Source organism: Coregonus clupeaformis, chromosome 2 (assembly GCF_020615455.1).
Source record: "Coregonus clupeaformis isolate EN_2021a chromosome 2, ASM2061545v1, whole genome shotgun sequence".
In the NCBI taxonomy this organism is placed as follows: domain Eukaryota; kingdom Metazoa; phylum Chordata; class Actinopteri; order Salmoniformes; family Salmonidae; genus Coregonus; species Coregonus clupeaformis.
The window spans coordinates 40,116,955-40,136,658 of NC_059193.1; the positions used below are offsets into that span (position 1 = coordinate 40,116,955).

Below are 19,704 nucleotides of genomic sequence, written 5' to 3' on the forward strand. Positions count from 1 at the left end.
TCGTTAGTGTGTCCTTTTTCCCTGTTGTTGCTCTGCTGTTGTCATCACGTTCATAGAATCTAGTGATTTTCTCTTCTGTGGCTGTGCTAATTCTGTTACACTGATTGAAGACTTGATGTCCTGTTTTCATTTGCCCTCATTGCTTTTGCTGAAAATCCAAATGATATTTTTTTGCAGCTTTGACCAGGCCATACTTTCTCAGGATGTTGCCTCAGCATTTTTGAAGCCACTTGTTTATCCTTGGCACTGTGCATTTTTTGATACTTTTGCATTTTTAAACAATAAAATCCTTCTCAAGTTCTTCGTAGTTCCCTTCATTGGCTGTTTTGTATTTGTCTTTGGGGAATCTTGTCTCTCCTTTTTCTTAATCAGTCGATCATACCTTTTTTTGTATTTCTCAGCTTTCCATAAAGCATTATCATGTTTGACATTTGTCATTCAAAGATCTCTGTATGTTTTTGAGCTACCTCTTCTACCTTTTTCCTTCCAGCAAGTTTGACTTCTCATTCCTGTTGCAGACGATGAGGAAGGGGTATCAGGGCGGGCATCAGGGGCAGGTAAGTTAGGGGCAGGCATGTTGGCCTCATATTCTGGCTGCAAGTCATCTGGTGACTGAGGTGGTGTGTTGTCTGATAGGTAGGTCTCCATTGCAACTCTTTAAATGTCTTCTATTCCGTTGGTTGCATTTCCATTGCCTTCTCTTGTTTCTTTGTTCTCGCTTTGTAAGCTCAGAGATATATTTCACATCTCCCTTCTCTTTTTTCTTCCAGTATCTCGCCCTGTCTTTTTGCAAGATGTTCCTGGTATCGTACAGGATAATTTTTGTTTTTGTTTCTATATGTCTGTGACCTCTGTGCTGTTTTATGTGGCATCTTCTAAAAACAAAGAAAAATACTACTTAGTTTTCAACTTGTGCACACCTTGGAGCATTTTCTACATTACATTTATTTAAAACATAATTAAATGAGCCTAAAGTTTTAAAAAAGTACAAACTAAAATCGAATAAGATAATAGATTTTTGTAATTTCCACCACGTTCTGTCATTTCCACCACAGTTAAGTTTTGTGATGGAAATGACTGTGATGGAAATGACGCTTCTACAGTTTCTGGAGAAAAATGACAGGCTGCTTAGCATGCTTGGGCTAGGATTACAGCTAGCATATAGTTTACACTAAATACATAAAATATACACTTTTTTTCAAAATTCTACCACAAATTAAAGAAATGATAGCCTGTTTGGAAATGGCTGACGATAAAAATATTCTCTACACAAGCAATATTTACCTAGATTTTTCTTCAACTTCTGGACATCACATCTGGAACAACTGTCCACTGCAGCCATGTGCTTCAATGTCACAATATGTTTCCATGGTAACTAAATCAACATTATTTTGAAAACTTTATTAATGAGGAATTTGTCCTCAGTGGTGGAAATGACACCACTACCAAAGGACAGGTATATTTTGTGTAAAAAAAACAATATAAAGGGCATACTCACAATAAATAATATATAGATTTTATTTAACTGACTCTTTCTCTAGTATAAAACATTATATATTGTGTAATTATTCATGTTTTCTCATAGAAAAACATAGAAGCTCAAAAGTCTAGGTCAGGGACAAGGGCAAAAAAGTGAAATTGAGGTATAAAACACATCTGTAAAGTAGCTAAAATACTTGATAGAGTGGTGTTAAAAAAAAGTCTGGGGTGATTGTAGTGTGAATTTAACATATAAAGACTAAAAAACTAAAATTGAAATAAAATCCTAAATATTGACCCCGAGGACATAGAAGTTCCAGTAGTTGCAGAATCACCCAGCAGTATAGGAGAGCATTTTAGTTGACCCTAACCCTTTTCCTAACCTTAACCTAAGTCTCCTAACCTACCACGTTAATTATCCTAACCTGCTGCGTAAATTCTCCTAACCTGCTATGAAAAAGTCACTTCCGGTCGTAGCTGTACTCCCTCTAGTCAGAATTGAGGATACATGCTGCATTCTTAAACTTGGACAGTTGTTCCAGATGTGATGTCCAGAAGTTGAAGAAACTAACTTTAAGCATCAGTTGTCAGAGCACCTTACCGATCATTGCACCTGTACACAGCCCATCTGAAATTAGCCCACCCAACTACCTCATCCCCATATTGTTATTTATTTTGCTCATTTGCACCCCAGTATCTCTATTTGCACATCATCTCTTGCACATCTATCATTCCAGTGTTAATACTAAATTGTAATTATTTTGCACTATGGCCTATTTATTGCCTTACCTCCATAACTTGCTACATTTGCACACACTGTATATATATTTTCTGTTGTATTTTTGACTTTATGTTTTGTTTACCCCATATTAACTGTGTGTTTTTTTTATCGCACTGCTTTGCTTTATCTTGGCCAGGTCGCAGTTGTAAATGAGAACTTGTTCTCAAATGGTTTACCTGGTTAAATAAATAAAAACAAGTGGGAAGTGGGAATTTACCACCATTGAGTTAAAGGACTCTAGATCAATAAACCCCGTTTTGGCATGGACATTGTCATTGACCTCATTTACATTTTCACAGTATTCCGGATAGTAGCTCATATCCCGCTTAAGTTCTTATAGCTGTTTACATGCACCTTTGATATCCAACTCAGGAGTATCCCTGTATCCTTGAATAAACAGAATATCCCTAATTTAAGTTAATATGGGTTAAATGGAATAGTAACTGAAATATGGACACTCACTGTAGGCCTGTAACCTCTCACATGTCGCATACTATCATTAACTTCTGCAGAATTATGCATTTCTTGCAGTAGAACGATACAACAAATGTTAACTTTGTCTCGGGAACAGGAGTGGAAAAATATGATTTATTTATTTCAGCATCTCTTGAGAAACTGGACAGTTATCTCCATATCTTCATTCAGACTCAATCATGGACACTCTTACTGCCAGTTGTGGCTGCTTCGCATGATGTATTGTCGTCTCTACCTTCTTGCCTTTGTGCTGTTTGTGCCCAATAATATATGTACCATGTTTTGTGCTATTACCATGTTGTGTTGCTACCGTGAAGTTGTCATGTGGTGTTGCTACCATGCTGTGTTGTTGTCTTAGGTCTCTCTTTATGTAGTGTTGTGGTGTCTCTCTTGTCGTAATGTGTGTTTTGTCCTATATTTTTAATCTCAGCTCCCATCCCCGCAGGAGGCCTTTTGCCAGGCCTTCATTATAAATAAGAATTTGTTCTTAACTGACTTGCCTAGTTAAATAAAGGTTAAACAAAAAATGTGAATGAACGTGTAATGTGTTATCTTTGACACTTATGCAGGCAGACAGTATTTTACCGTGTTAACTAGATTACTAATGCATTCATTCTATCAATGTAAGACATTATTCTGGTGAGCACTCCTTTACTGTCTTCTGTGGCAACAAGTTATGACAGAAGAGAAGCTGCATGTATCTAACTATAGGTGGCAAACAAATGGCCTACCAAATGTCAGAAATTATAATATGGCCTACCAAATGTCAGAAATTATAATATGGCCTACCAAATGTCAGAAATTATAAGCAGAAACTTAAATTAAGGGTGAAAGTAGGCTATATGGTCCAGTATGGAGTATCAGCAAATAAATGATTATGGAATTATGGTGGATCAAACTGCGCAGGTAGCCTACTTTTTGAAGTGATTTGTTTGACAATCAGATAACATCATCACACAACACCCATGATATGCGAAACGGAGCCTGCACAGACAGCGAAAAACAACAGTAAATGGGATAAGATGTTTACGTAATAATAAAAATAATAATATGCCATTTAGCAGACGCTTTTATCCAAAGCGACTTAGTCATGTGTGCATACATTTTTACGTATGGGTGGTCCCGGGGATCGAACCCACTACCCTGGCGTTACAAGCGCCATGCTCTACCAATTGAGCTAGAGGACCACGTATCCCGTCTAAGATCATAATATCCCAGGTTTCTCATAACCGGGATACAAGTTTTTTGGGGTTATTGTAAACGGGACATCATGTAAGTTTATATGAGCCAACTCAAAAAACGGAATACTTCATTATCCCGAATAATAACGGGATATTGGTGTGCATGTAAACATGATCATAGAGAGCTTCCACCATTTTAAAGTAGTCAACTGGGTGGGCCTTGTTATGAATGAAGGAAGGATCACATGATTCCATCCGGGTCATCAGGAGGGAACAGCCAATGAATTATACTTGTGAGCAAACATTCCATAAATGTAGGTTGCAGTAAATCGCCAACCTTTGCTTTATACCCTTTCAAACACACTAGCTGGAAGTAGGCACCCTTTTAGTTTGTTTTCCAACTAATAGAAGTAGTAGAAAAATAAAATGGACTACTTCAAAATGGAGATGGCCTCAATGCCACTGACCACATGCTCACAGATGCCATAATGGAACATATACACTGAGTGGACAAACATTAGGAACAGCTTCCTAATATTGAGTTGTACCCCACTTTGCCCTCAGAACAGCCTAAATTCATCGGGGCATGGACTCTACAAGGTGTTGAAAGCGTTCCACAGGGATGCTGGCCCATGTTGACTCCAATGCTTCCCACAGTTTCAAGTTGTCTGGATGTCCTTTGGGTGGTGGACCAGTCTTGATACACGCGGGAAACGGTTAAGTGTGAAAAACCCAGAAACTTTGCAGTTCTTGACACAAACCGGTGCACCTGACACCTACTACCATACCCCGTTCAAAGGCAGCTAAATATTTTGTCTTGCCCATCCGCCCTCTGAATGGCACACATACACAATCCATGTCTCAATTGTCTCAAGGCTTAAAAATCATTATTTAACCGGTCTCCTCCCCTTCATCTACTCTGATTGAAGTGGATTTAACAAGCGACATCAATAAGGGATCACCTGGATTCACCTGGTCAGTCTATGTCATGGAAAGAGAAGGTGTTCCTAATGCTTTGTACACTGTGTATAAAGATGATATCTCTATCATTCTCTATGGTTACCACATGACTGGGAAAAATCTATTTGAACAGCGCTCCAACTGGTAATTACTAGTGGGAAACTTGTCTATTTTAGCCATATTTCTTTAGTCCCAAAAAGTAAGTATATATATTACTTTTTTTAGCTTATCAATAACAAGGGGTAAGATGAAAATGCTTCACTATGAGCTAGGCCTATTTTGATTGACAGTGCTCTATATTTGGTTTAGCACTTGTGTAATTAAGAACTATGATTTCCCACGATGACTGAATGCAGCAACAGAACAGTCTCAGGACACAATTTCATTTAGTTGTTGTTATTAGGAGGTTAAACATGGCTGTCAATTTCAGTCAATTTTTAATTCACCTGGTTTTCCAAGTGGGTAAAATAGTTACCACAAAATAAACAAGAAAAAACTAAAACAAATCCACCAACATTAATTTCATTACAATGACAACAATCATGTGTAGCAAACTATTTGGTTTACAGACTTTTACAGTCATCCCAATACTTGAAGATTAATTTCACCAAATGTTCACTCCATGTGGCCTTGTATTAGCCTAATTAAATAAAATTACCCACAAACACCAATGAAAGAAAACAAATTGTGTGAAAGAATTAGATATTTCTTCATAGCACTGCATTAGCCTACATCTGTTTATTTTTCACAACCACAATCATATTGTGCAGAGTGCAAATTCAAAAGGTATAAAAGACTAAGACTAATGATTTGCCACCCTCCTTCGTGTATACAAACTGAATAAGAAAACTGTCTTTATTCAACAGTCTGACTTGACATCACACAGCAGCAGTCTTTTTAATGCCATGTCTAGCCCAAAGGGGGAAGCCTTGCACTTTAGTCATTGTCAGAGCCCTCAGGGGGGAAAAATATCAAGGAATCATGGAAGTTGTGCCCATACGGGCGTAGTCTGTAAACCCCAAACATCATGACCTGCATCTGGTTTGGTGACATTCCGCTAAAGGTGATGGCTAGGTCAGAGCAGCAGCCCTCCACCACGTCCAAGGGGTTTTTGGACATGCCGTCTTCGATGAGTGAACTCACACTCTTACTGTTGAACAGCCCCTTGCCCTGTGTGTCCTCGCCATTCTCTGCAAAGACCCCGGTGTACTTCAGACATATAGCCAGCTGCTTCTCCTCGCTCAGCTTCCACAGGGCTCTGCCTCGCTCTGGACACTTCTCCTCGTCTTTGAACACGTTCACCAGCCTCCTGAGGGCCTCGTAGCTCAGCACGATGCCGCTCTCGTACTCCACGTACTCCAGCTCGCCCGATTTCATGGCGTGGCCGATGTAGAAGGGCTCGTTGGCGTCCTTGGCCAGAATGAGGTACTTGAGGTTCTCGATGATGGCGAAGCTGGTAGGCCGTGCCACGAAGAACCAGCGCAGGTCGCCGGAATTGTCGTACGCGTGCTTCAGGGCCTTGCGCAGCTTGGTCCACTCGTCCTGTTCGTTAAGGTCCACCGCTTCCAGAGCCTTGGCTGACTCAGAGCTGTAGAATACGGCCTGGTCACAGTGTTTACTCCAGGTGTCCTTGGCTGTGGCCCAATACACTAGGACCTTAGGCTGAACCATGATGACACAATAGACTCGCACCTTCTGGCTCAGCTCCACCATTTGGGGCTCAGACAGGCTCTGTAGCTCGTCGTTGGTGGGAGCCTTGATGTGGTGGTGGTGGTGCTGGTCCTCTGGGCTAGACTGCATGCCTGGTGTGAAGCTCCCTAACAGGGACAACAACAGGCAGAATATGCCTCCCAGGGCCATCCCCTTCATGAAGGAGCTGCCTTCCGACAACATGTTAGTTTGTCAGCAGCACACACTGTGAAAGTAGAAAACAAACATTAATTTGCTATATTACTAATCAAATGGATACTCAAGCTATAACAAGCTAGCTATCTAGCTACATAACAAGTGACTGTCATTTCATGTTAGTCGAGTGTTAGAAACTATACTGAACAAAAATATAAACGCAACATGCAACAATTTCTACGATTTTACAGAGTTACAGTTCATATAAGGAAATCTGTCAATTGAAATAAATAAATTAGGATTTCACATGACTGGCAGGGACACGCAGTCATGGGTGGGCATAGGCCTACCCACTTGTGAGACTGGCCCACCCACTGGGGAGCAAGGCCCAGCCAATCAGAATGAGTTTTTGCCCCACAAAAGGGCTTTATTACAGACAGAAATACTCCTCAGTTTCATCAGCAGTTGAAGAAGCCAGATGTGGAGGTCCTGGGCTGGTGTGGTTACATGTGGTCTGCGGTTGTGAGGCCAGTTGGACGTACTGCCAAATTCTCTAAAGCTACATTGGAGGCGGCATATGGTAGAGAAATGAACATTGAATTCTCTGGCAACAGCTCTGGTGGACATTCCTGCAGTCAGCATGCCAATTGCACACTCCCTCAAAACTTGAGACATCTGTGGCATTGTGTTGTGTGACAAAACTGCACATTTTAGGGTGGCCTTTTATTGTCCCCAGCACAAGGTGCACCTGTGTTATGATCATGCTGTTTAATCAGATTCCTGATATGCCACACCTGTCGGGTGGATGGATTATCTTGGCAATGGAGAAATGTAAACAAATTTGTGCACAACATTTGAGAGAAATAAGCTTTTTGTGCATATGGAACATTTCTGGGATCTTTTATTTCAGCTCATGAAATCATGTTGCGTTTGTGTTTTTGTTCAGTATAGTTAACTTTTTACTATTAGCATCAAGTTAGCAAAGGACATGACAACTGTCAGTGCAAAATTATCAAACTATTTCATGGCTAACTGACTATGAAACTTGACCAACAGGTTACAAGTAAAGGGTCTATCAGAGTACCAAACGTGTACGCACGCGTAAACACTGCAGTGTTCTAAAATATTGGACCGTTTCTCAGCGCAGCTCAAGCAATTTATCCTACTGTCAACACATTCAAATGAATAGAGGACGCGTACCGTGGAGACGCTTTGGTTGGGAATTGTGGGGGGGTGCGCGTTCGGGCTGTGCATCACCGGGGAATGGTGTTGGTCTGTGAGCCGCGTACTAATGTTACAATGGGACGCCGGACTACGATTTACGCTTAATGAAGCAAGACCAATAGCAGTCGCCCTACGGTTAGTATAATCTTGTTAGCTAGTGGCTAGCTACCTTAGCTATAATCACAAAACGGCAAATATCTCATTAAGACAAACGTTTCAACCAAAACATCAAGAAAACACTTACCTACAAATAACTGCCGCTGACAGAGAATTCCCCCCCCCCCTTCTTTATAGATTCCGCTCCTGTCGAGGGAGGTGTCAGATCAAGGGGCCAGGGTTCCGGTCTAGAAGTACGGTTTCGACTGCTCCTACAGTTTTGCTTCCGTACTGCAGTTTAACTGACGCCCGGCCCAGAAAGACAATTTCCATACATGGCTACATAGAGAAGTCAGATTTGAAAATTCCTAATATGACACTTTAGTCATCACCTTTGTGCACAAAACATTCATTGAATTATTCAATAATTGTTGCTCACAGCCGAAGATATTAACATTTTATATTCATCAAATGTCTAATTTTGGATGACGTTATGCTGCTCCCTGTGGACACTGAGTGCTCGTGTGCAGATGATGTTGGTTCTTAGAAACCGGATGCAACCCGGATATAGGCGGTCCCATGAAATGGCATATGCGAATGTGAGTAGATTACCTTGAAAACAACGGTTGGACATCTCGGACGCAGTCTCCAGTTCTTATTAAACATGAATTGGCCAAATAGCTGGTGGATTTACAAACACCAGGAACTTCCGGGTTTTGAAGTCATTGATCATAGCAGCCATAGAGATAGATAGAGGACTCATCTTTTGTATCTGTGCCGTTACAGCGTATCTGACAGCATGGGCAGTGCCGTTGAGGCTATCTCCATTTGGAAGTAGTCCATTTTCTTCTTCACGATCGGATGATCCCTCCTGATGCCAGGTTGGACATGACTCCAACAAGGTCACCAGGAGGGATCAGCCAATGAAGTTGGAAGTCCCACCCAGTTGACCACATTAAAATGGTGGAAGCCCTTAATGGTACAGCTCTTCTTCTTCTTCTTACATTTTAGCAGACGCTCTTATCCAGAGCGACTTACAGTTAGTGAGTGCATTCATTATTATTATATATTTTTTTCATACTGGCCCCCCGTGGGAATCGAACCCACAACCCTGGCGTTGCAAACGCCATGCTCTACCAACTGAGCTACATCCCTGCCGGCCATTCCCTCCCCTACCCTGGACGACGCTGGGCCAATTGTGCGCCGTCGCATTCTTCTTCTTCTTCTTCTTCTTCTTCTTCTTCTTCTTCTTCTTCTTCTTCTTCTTCTTCTTCTTCTTCTTCTTCTTCTTCTTCTTCTTCTTCTCTTCTTCTTCTTCTTCTTCTGTGCTATTATGTCGGTCCGCAAACAAATGTTAGAGGTGCATGCCGCCACCAACTGGACGGGGGTGAATGAACTCACACAAGAAAAGAACATTCTACATATTACAGGAAGGGAAAAAAGAACATTAATCCACAAAAACTACAAAAACAATATTATCAACAAAAATCTTCCCACTCCTTCAGTCATTCTATAACTTAAAAGCTTCCTACTCAGGCTCAGGGATAGCCTAAAGGGGGTAGACGTAACATAGTAAACGAAAATCCAGGAAAATGATATGTGCGTACAGTGTCTTAAAGAAGTATTCATACCCCTTGACTTATTCCACATTTTGTTGTGTTACAGCCTGAATTTAAAAAAACTATCTCACCCATCTACACACAATACCCATAATGACAAAGTGAAAACATGTTTTTAGAAATATGCAAATGTGTTGAAAATGAAATACAGAAATATCTAATTTACATAAGTATTCACACCCCAGAGTCAATACATTATAGAAGCACCATTGGCGGCGATTACAGCTGTGAGTCTTTTTGGGTAAGTCTCTAAGAGCTTTGCACAAATTATTCAAGCTCTGTCAAGTTGATTGTTGATCATTGCTAGACAGCCATTTTCAAGTCTTGCCATAGATTTTCAAGCTGATTAAAGTCAAAACTGTAACTAGGCCACTCAGGGACATTCAATGTTGGTAAGCAATGCCAGTGTATATTTGGCCTTGTGTTTAAGGTTATTGTCCTGCTGAAAGGTGAACTTGTCTCCCTGTGTCTGTTGGAAAGCAGACTGAACCAGGTTTTCCTCTAGGATTTTGCCTGTGCTTATACCTGTATACTGTTTATTTGTATCCTAAAAAACTCCATAGTTTTTGCCGATGACAAGCATACCCATAACATTTTTAGTTAATGGAAGTCTCTCTTATGCAAATTCAGTTGAGTGTGGTGTACCGCAGGGCAGCCGGCTAGGGCCATTATTGTTTTCTGTTTTTACGAATGACCTTCCACTGACCTTGAATAAAACCTGTGTGTCTATGTACGCTGATGACTCAAATGGATACACGTCAGCTGTATTTTGTTTATTTTTATCCTAAGAAACTCCCTAGTCCTTGCCGATGACAAGCATACCCATAACATGATGCAGCCAACACCATGCTTGAAAATATGAAGAGTGGTACTCAGTGATGTGTTGTGTTAGATTTTCTCCAAACATGGATGCATGTTTTGGAATATTTGTATTCTGTACAGGCTTCCTTCTTTTCACTCTGTCATTCAGGTTAGTATTGTGGAGTAATGACAATGTTGTTGATCCATCCTCAGTTTTCTCATGTCACAACCATATAACTCTGTAACTGTTTTAAAATCACCATTGGCCTCATGGTGAAATCCCTGAGCAGTTTCCGTCCTCTCCGGCAACTGAGTTAGGAAGGACGCCTGTATCTTTGTAGTGACTGTGTGTATTGATACACCATCCAAAGCCTAATTAATAACTTCACCATGCTCAAAGGGATATTCAGTGTCTGTTTTTTTTACTTTTACCCATCTACCAATAGGTGCCCTTCTTTGCGAGGCATTGAAAAACCTCCCTGGTCTTTGTGGTTGAATCTGTGCTTGAAATTCACTGCTCGATTGAGGGACCTTACAGATAATTGTATGTGTGGGTACAGAGATGGGGTAGTCATTAAAAAATTATGTTAACCACTACTATTGAACATGAATGTGTCCATGCAACTTATTATGCGATCGATTAATAAGCACATTTTTACAGAACTTATTTAGGTTTGCCATAGCAAAGGGGTTGAATACTTATTGACTCAAGACATTCCAGCTTTTAATTTTGTATTCATGTCTAAAATACAAACAAAATTACACTTTGACAGGGGTTATGGGGTATTGTGTGTAGATCAGTGACAAAAACTCTCCATTTAATAAATAGTAAATTCAGGCTGTAACACAACAAAATGTGGAAAAAGTAAAGGAGTGTGAATACTTTCTGAAGGCACCGTTTTAGGTTAGCTAGATGGTTAACGTTAGCTAGGCTAGGGGTTAGGGTTAGGGGTTAAGGTTAGGGTTAAGGTTACGGTTAGGAATTAGGTTAAAGGGTTAAGGTTAGGGTTAGGGGAAGTTATTTTGTTTATTAAAAAAATAAATATTAACCCATCCACCGTCTTCGGAGGACACATATCTTGTTTCTAGGGAGTTTTTCCTAGCCACCGTGCTTCTACACCTGCATTACTAGCTGTTTGGGGTTTTAGGCTGGGTTTCTGTACAGCACTTCGAGATATTAGCTGATGTAAGAAGGGCTATATAAAATAAAATTGATTGTTTGTTTTCTACAGCTTTTCTGCTACATATACATACATTTTACATATACATTTTACATATACATTTTACATAAACATTTTGCATACACATTTTACATACATGGTAGTTTTATATAAAGCAATCACATAACAATAATACATAAACTCTTTAATGCCACCCCTCAGCCACTCTCAGCCCATCCCACCTATCACCATAGACCACCCTCGTTTGGTTTCCATGTGCCATATATTTTTCCATTGTGCTGGGATGTTTTACATACATTTTGAACCTTTCTAATCGTATAGTATAGTATGATTCATCATGAAAACCTTTCCTACAAGTATTTTTATATTATTTATTGACTGACTATGGCTTTCCAAATCGCCCAACACGGCGGTTTTGTAAGGTTGATTTTAAGTGAATGTTGTGATTTTTTAACCATTCCTGAACCTGTGACCAGAAACAAGCTACATAGGGGCAATACCAGAATAAATGATCTAGTGATTCTGTCTCTTCGCAGCAAAATCTACAGAGCTGAGATTGTTGTATGCCCCATATATATAGCATTCTGTTTGTGGCAAGAATTCTGTATAATAATTTAAATGGAAAAACTCGAAGTGTCTTTTAACGATCCAATACGTAATATGGTACATTTGTCATAATTCGGTTTTAGCCCAGAGGAAGGGGAAAGGTTAGCGAACATTCTATATTGTTGCAAAGTATATAAAAAGTAAGAAGTAGTTGCAAAGTTGCTAATTAGCTAAAATGCTAAAGTTGTCTGTGATGAGATTCGAACACGCAACCCTTGCACACTCCTTTCATTTCTGCCTTAAGTAACCTTCTGTCTTATGTAATCGTACCAAACGTAACATATCATACTAATTTGAGTATTCCAGATTTTTGTTTACTATGTTATGTCTAGTCTATGGGACCAGCCTGGGCAGATAGTGATATAGAGTCCTTTCAACTTACTGTCCAAAGGGAATGTATGAAGCCGGGTATACACTTGTATACCGTATGGACCGGTTCATACATAACACATTCTCTATTCAGGTTGCAAAGGCATCGATTTCCTCCTTCGAGACTCCCTTGACGCGTATGACTGAAACCCAACACATTCTTTTCTGGTCAGCAGAAACACAGGGAATCAAAACAAGCTCACTTCTCGTGATCTCCACTGATTTCTCCACATTTTTAGACATTTCTAACGGATTTACCAAGTCAGACATATATCTATTTTCTATAAACCTCACTCCTAACAGATACAATGGGGTATTATCAAGACTAGCCAATTTAGCTTATTTTCCCATTATTTTGGACAATAGTCCATTCCTCCTTGTTTCCACCGCCATCAGATTCAAGTTCACCATCCGCTTCCGCCATCATCCTTGCATCCATCCACCTCCCATAGTCTTTCAGGAGGCTGAAAAGATCCTCAAAAAGTTATACAGCTGCACCATTGAGCTGCACCATCTTGACTGGCTGCATCACCGCTTGTTATGGCAACTGCTCGGCATCCGACCGCAAGGTGCTACCGTGGGTAGTGTGTACGGCCCAGTACATCACTGGGGCCGAACTCCCTGCCATCCAGGACCTCTATACCAGGCGGTGTCAGAGGAAGGCCCTAAACATTTTCAGACTCCAGCCACCCAAGTCATAGACTGTTCTCTCTGCTACCGCACGGCAAGCAGTACCAGAGCGCCATGTATGTGACCAAAAGGCACCTGAACAGCTTCTACCCCGAAGTCATAGATTGCTGAACAGTTAATAAAATGGTTACCCAGACAATTTACACGAATCCCCTCTAATATTTATTTATTTATCTTAATTGTTTTGCACTGACTCTATGCACACTCACTAGACTCTATGCACACACTCACACATACTACACTGACACTCACTCCAACACACACACACACACACACACACACACACACACACACACACACTACATACGCTCACACACACAAAACCCACACACTCACACATACAGTACAGTAGACACACTTTCACACTTCACATATGCTGGTGCTACTCTGTTTATTATATATCCTGATTGCCTAGTCACTTTTACCCCTACCCACATGTACATCAGTGGCGGTCAGTGCTGTTTAAGATGAGGGAGGACGATTTTTTTTTACATACCCAGAGGAGGATGGAAGCTAGCTGTCCTCCGGCTACACCATGGTGCTACCCTACAGAGTCTGTTGAGGCTACTGTAGACTTTCTTTGAAAAATAGTGTGTTTTAATCTGTTATTTGGTGATATGTGATTATATTTAGTATAGTTTTATCTAAAAAGGATAACTTTTTAAATGTTTTACAATTTACATTTTTATGAAATTCACTGAGGAGGATGGTCCTCCCATTCCTCCTCTGAGGAGCCTCCACTGATGTACATACTGTATTACCTAAATTACATAAACTACCTCGTACCCTGCACATTGACTCGGTACTGAAACTCCTTGTATATAGCCTCGTTATTGTTTTTATTGTGTTTATTGTCTTACTATTTCCTTTTTTATTTAGCAAATACTCTGCACTGTTGAGAATGGGCTCGTAAGTAAGCATTTCACTGTCAAGTCTACACCTGTTGTATTCGGCGCATGTGACCAATAAAACTGCATTTTATTTGATTTAGTCCTCCACTCCAGAAACCGTCATCCTCACTCCGAGAATTCAATTCATCCTGCTCTTGGAATCCTCTTGATAGCTCATATCTGCCGCGGGGTGGACTTATAAATTAATGATATGTACCCATTGATTCTTGAAGAATATAACTTATAATTGCCTCATGAGCTTTGTTCAGCTGTACCCCATCAGAACCTAAAATATAAGCTTGATTTACTCCAATGTTTGTATCAAAGTAAATGTAAAAAAACACTATATAGCCTCAAAAGATGGTTAAAACTATCATTTAGATATCATGGATGGTCAGTCCTTGCATCCAATTGCTCTGTCTATGAATTTGAGAGTGGTTGCCTTTCTCCAGCCCCATCCCTCAGCTTTTTACCGAAACGGGGGCAGGGTGAACGCTGTTTCAACTGCTGATTACCGCTTTAAACTATGTGTTGACTATATTAAATTCCACTTATTTTGACGCGAACCAGAGAAATACAATGCCATGGTACAAACTTTGAAATGGATGTCATCACCATAACTCATCATATCATATTTTATTTTGTATAGCCTAACGTTGAAATGAGATTTTGACACATCATAATTGTTTTTTTATTTAGAAATGGAGTAATACAATACTCTATGTTGGAAGTCTAGTCCTGCTTGTTTTCATCACTATTTTTCACCTAAGAATGAGCAGAGGAGATGATGTATAGAGGTAAGATCAAGACACCAGATTGTTTTCAACAGCAATTTCTGAAACCTGTAGACAACCATATGACAACCGTATCAATCACTTACAACAGTCTGGGCCTTTTGATCATACTCCTATTTCCTGTTGATTAAAAACCTTTCATTTTGACAAAGAGACCTCAAACCCAGAGCATTGACACACCACACACTACGTCATTCTTTGTGCCCTTTTGAACTTTTCTATGATCTTTTTTTAAGAATCACTAAGGCTATATATGATCAAGGTTATGTGTGAAATGTGAATGATAGGATGGTTTTGCATATACAATAATATTAAATTTTTTATGTATAACATTCAAAAGACTTCCCATATAAACTGACTTTAGAAAAGCAGGGCACACAATTGTCTTTGCCAATAGTTGGGTGCTGCTTAATTTTTGGACAACGAGAAATGGCTGAAGACTACCCAGTGAGTGATTTCCCTGAAGCTTGCCTAATGATGGTCTCTAAACACAAAATGTTGTATTCTTGGTTTAGAATTGTACTTAAAGGGATACAAACATTTGTCACTGTAGTGGTACCCTGTATGGTACGTCCATCGTACCTTTAGTTATAGGTACATAATTATACCCTTGAAGAGCAAATAGTGTACCTTAGAGGATGAGATAGTAGGCTACCTTTCTTACATATAGTCCACAGGTACAAAAGTGCACCTTTAGAAAATGTATAATTTGCCTTTTTAGGGTACCACCAGAGTGACAAAGCCATTTGTTTATTTTAAGTGGCAAAAATGTACCTCTAAAAATGTTTACAAAGCCTTATTTGCATATATCCCAGGGGGCCTTTCAAGTGAAATTTTGAGTTACCAGTACCACCCATGACTGTGTTTGCTAGTGACAGAGACATGATTGTTGCATTCAATGGCTTTCAGTGCTGTAGCCTTCACCAAGGGAGTGCCTAGGTAAATCTTTATGACAATATATTACATTCACTGAGTATACAAAAGATTAAGAACACATGCTGACATCTTTCCATGACATAGACTGACCAGGTGAAAGCTATGATCCCTTATTGATGTCACTTGTTAAATCCACTTCAATCAGTGTAGATGAAGTGGATGAGAACGGGGTATGGTAGTAGGTGCCAGGTGCGTCAAGAACTGCAACGCTGCTGAATTTTTCACGCTCAACAGTTTCTCGTGTGTATAAAGAATGGTCCACCACCCAAAGGACATCCAGCCAACTTGACACAACTGTGGGAAGCATTGGAGTCAATATGGGCCCTGTGGAATGCTTTCGACACCTTGTAGAGTCCATGCCCCGATGAATTGAGGCTGTTCTGAGGGCAACTCAATATTAGGAAGTTGTTCCTAATGTTTGGTATACTCAGTGTATATCATAACGCCATACTTTGACAGCCTTGTTTCACCCCAACACAGTGGTCTGAAACTCCTGGTTTGCAGGCCATATCAGACAAGTCCCATTATGCTGGCTTGCAAAGTGATATGTAATTCCTATTGGAATACAACCAGAGTTAGGATATCCAAAAATGTGAACTTTTAATCACCCACAACCTGCATTTAGAATGACTGCCAAGGTAGGGAACATTCATAAATGAGACTACCTAAACCATTTAAACAGGAACAACTGCTTACATATTGGATTAGTTAATTTTGTGTACATAAGATCAATCAATCAATGTGCATGCAAAAACACAACATTCTAAAAATCAACCTGCAATAGAGCATGCTGGGAAATATGATAATGATTGGCGTGGTTTTTTGAGAGTGTGTTATGATTGTACAGAAATGTACCATTATACTAGATTATCCGCACATGTAGGCCTACTCTAAAATGTACCAAACAGTACAAGATTATATGTGTATCTCTGAATGTACATGGTGTATTTTGATCTATTTGTACCCCGGGGAACAATACTGTACCCTAACCGTACCCTTTTTTCTAAGAGTGTATGACTACAAGGGGAAGACAAAAAAAAAGAAACAGAGAGTCTGTGCGTAGAAGGGTCTGTGATTAGAACAGTGAATCATGTTGTCTGTGATAGGATGAACAACCCATTAGAACAAGAAAATGGTGTCAGTCAGACATAAAGAATCTGAGGATGCTGACTGGCCTCTGATTGCTATTGGAGAGTAAACATTTGTTAGGGCCCTCTGAACAAGCAGAGATAGGCCTTAGTTGCATTGACAGAATCCCCTGAATTGTGTCTATGACGATTCGGCCATCACATCAAAACCATTAAGACTGAGACTGGGTGACATGATAATGTATCGATCCCGTCATGATGGATGGTCGAGGAAGATATAAAAGTGAAGTTCCCAGTCAGGGTAAGATAGTGTAGTCCAGAGCCACCTAAGCTATTGTCATCATGCTGCCCTTAGCACTGTTCTACATTTTAGCTGTTATTTGCTCTGCCAGACGGACGCATGCTCTACCACTGTATCCAGACACAAGCTTGGAACCTCAAGAAGGTATGCAAGAGAATCTGTGTTGTCTTTGATTTCCCTTGATCTGATCATTTCTGAATAGTCTATGTCTATAATGTTCTATTTTAGGGCATGTCTTGCTGAACCTTTCTTATGAGACATATAAGGTCTCATCTTTTCTTGGTGGAATTGATAGTGTTTAGGTTTCTGGTATTCATTCTTAGATCTCTATGCATCATTTTGTGAGGGCAATATTGAACTCTGAAATTATCTGTCTGTTGACAGAGAATTTTCAATAACCATGTAGGTCTACCGTAGATGGCAAAGGGGATAGATTTTCCTCTGAGAACATTTACATTTTAGTCATTTAGCAGACGCTCTTATCCAGAGCGACTTACAGTTAATGAGTGCATACATTTTCATACTGGTCCCCCGTGGGAATCGAACCCACAACCCTGGCGTTGCAAGTGCCATGCTCTACCAACCGAGCTACACGGGACATTGAAGGCAATAGCTATTTCGACAGTTAAGTTCAGGGTTTGAGTCTGGATTTTTTACACCAAGTAGGGTGACATAATTGGGTTCACTGGAACATTCAGCAATGGTGTGGGTCTCAGCATTGATGACGGTGATAATACTGTTTGATAATTGAGAGCTGTTTTGTCTGAGCAGAGCTGATCCAGAAGTTGGTGGCGGAGGTGGAGGATGGAGAGAACTCTGAGCTGACTGACCAGAGAGAGGTGATGAATCTCTACCCTCTCCTGATGCAGCGCAATGGCGCCAGGGACACATGGAATAAAGCAGGTGAGGAGAGACGAAACCTAGAATCAAGATACAAGGACGTGAATGTTCTGATATCCCATAACTCTTTGCCATATGTTAATCAAAAGGACAATTGGTTTTATTCTAAACAGCTAGTCACCCATGTAATGTAATTAGGTCTATATTCACTTGGGTTTATTTTCTCAATTCTTCTTCAGGAGCTAAAGATTCTGTGCAGCAGGATACATTTGTCAACATGGTAAGAGTGTTAGGCATTTTTATTGAATGTGTGATAGAGAAGAACCCTCTAGGAAAAGCCATTATATTCTGTTCTGTTCTATTTGGTTCTAAATGGCTCCATGTGTCATAAAATATATTCTGTCTGTGTTTTTTTAGGTTGATGATCTGAAGGCGGTGGTTTTGAAGCTCGCTGCAGCCGACAAGCTTCGCTCTCAGGGCTTCCTTCGGTCTGAGCAGAATTTGCCGAAAACCAACAAGAGAGGTGAGTAAGAAGAACGTTATGTGGACCGACCTTCCTTTATGTTCCTTGTGTACACAGTAAGAACAGGTGTTTGCTGAGGACAATTGAAAACACTGTCACATCAAAAACAGAATAAAAGATCATATCTATGCTGGCATATTTACAATGGAATAAAGTGTTTGGTAAGGATGTTTACCTAAGGATTGTTCAGTCGAAGATGAGATTGAGTAACTATAGCGTTGCAGGATACAAACAGGATATGTTAGTACTCAGGAAAGCAGAACTGATGCACAGAATCTTGACATTTGTCTTCATATATGTCTCTTTCTTCCCTGCATAGCATGCTTCTGGAAATACTGTGTGACAAACTAGAAGCTTTGTGCTGGAGGAGGATAAGATTATTTTTGACGATACCTGGACAAGAACACCTTATCTCACCACCCTCACACCAAGCTGTGTCCCTTATTAAATATTGAACGTACAGCCCCAAGACAATGGGTATATTGCTTATACATAGAACCCTAGAGTAAATGATTGATAGTAAATATATTTTTTAATCCAGTTGAAAATGGCCTTGCATTGAGGCTGGCTGACAATAAAATGAAATATAAAGTATAATGTGGGTTGAATCGAACAACTTTGTTTTTGAGACCAACACTGTGCCAGATTGCATATACATTTCTACACAAATACACAGCGTACATGCCTAGAACCAATGCTTGGAAGCGGAATGAAGTCAACAACATTAACCTCTATAAGTCTAAACAGTAAAAAAAGTATTACAAGGAATGAGGTTTTGAAGTGTCTGTCCTATGTCTAGGATATATAAGAAAGCTCAGGAAATATACATATTTTTACACATATTTAACCCCTTATTTTTTGGGGCACAAACTACAACCATACTTCCATTCGTTTGAATGGGTTGCCTTACCATCATCGTGTTCGTGAGAGTCTCCTCTTTCCATAGTGGGGTCACATTAGTTTGTAGCTCAAACGGATCGAACACTACAGACAGAAGTTGGCACATCAGCGTTACCGACTTCAGAC

General features: G+C 40.1%; 2 protein-coding genes across 5 annotated transcripts; one reads left to right on the top strand and one right to left on the bottom strand.

Annotated features, from left to right (window-relative positions):
- Positions 1–5,255: 5,255 nt before the first annotated feature.
- On the bottom strand, positions 5,256–8,983 carry c1galt1c1 (C1GALT1-specific chaperone 1). 4 transcript variants are annotated; one of them, XM_041841916.2, is made up of 3 exons: positions 8,653–8,983; positions 8,189–8,379; positions 5,256–6,790 (listed from the first exon to the last, which is right to left on the bottom strand). In XM_041841916.2, exon 3 carries the CDS (start codon positions 6,766–6,768, stop codon positions 5,812–5,814), a length of 957 nt encoding a protein of 318 aa, XP_041697850.1. In that variant the 5' UTR covers positions 6,769–6,790; positions 8,189–8,379; positions 8,653–8,983; the 3' UTR covers positions 5,256–5,811. The 4 variants fall into 4 exon arrangements, with proteins under 4 accessions (XP_041697850.1, XP_041697867.1, XP_041697859.1 ...); XM_041841933.2 differs by lacking the exon at positions 8,189–8,379; XM_041841925.2 differs by lacking the exon at positions 8,653–8,983 and having other exon boundaries at positions 8,193–8,635.
- Positions 8,984–17,335: 8,352 nt separating this feature from the next.
- Positions 17,336–19,254, top strand: urp1 (urotensin-related peptide 1). Its single transcript, XM_041844935.1, has 5 exons — positions 17,336–17,459; positions 18,087–18,218; positions 18,395–18,435; positions 18,573–18,678; positions 18,998–19,254. Exons 1-5 carry the CDS (start codon positions 17,357–17,359, stop codon positions 19,027–19,029), a joined length of 414 nt encoding a protein of 137 aa, XP_041700869.1. The 5' UTR covers positions 17,336–17,356; the 3' UTR covers positions 19,030–19,254.
- Positions 19,255–19,704: the final 450 nt, after the last annotated feature.

Excerpts from the sequence above, each read along its gene's own strand:
- c1galt1c1 (XM_041841933.2), bottom strand. The coding sequence starts at position 6,768 with ATGTTGTCGGAAGGCAGCTCCTTCATGAAGGGGATGGCCCTGGGAGGC.
- urp1 (XM_041844935.1), top strand. The coding sequence starts at position 17,357 with ATGCTGCCCTTAGCACTGTTCTACATTTTAGCTGTTATTTGCTCTGCC. Across the intron at positions 18,219-18,394 it reads GGACACATGGAATAAAGCAG|GAGCTAAAGATTCTGTGCAG; the intron begins GTGAGGAGAGAC and ends ATTCTTCTTCAG. Across the intron at positions 18,679-18,997 it reads GCCGAAAACCAACAAGAGAG|CATGCTTCTGGAAATACTGT; the intron begins GTGAGTAAGAAG and ends TTCCCTGCATAG.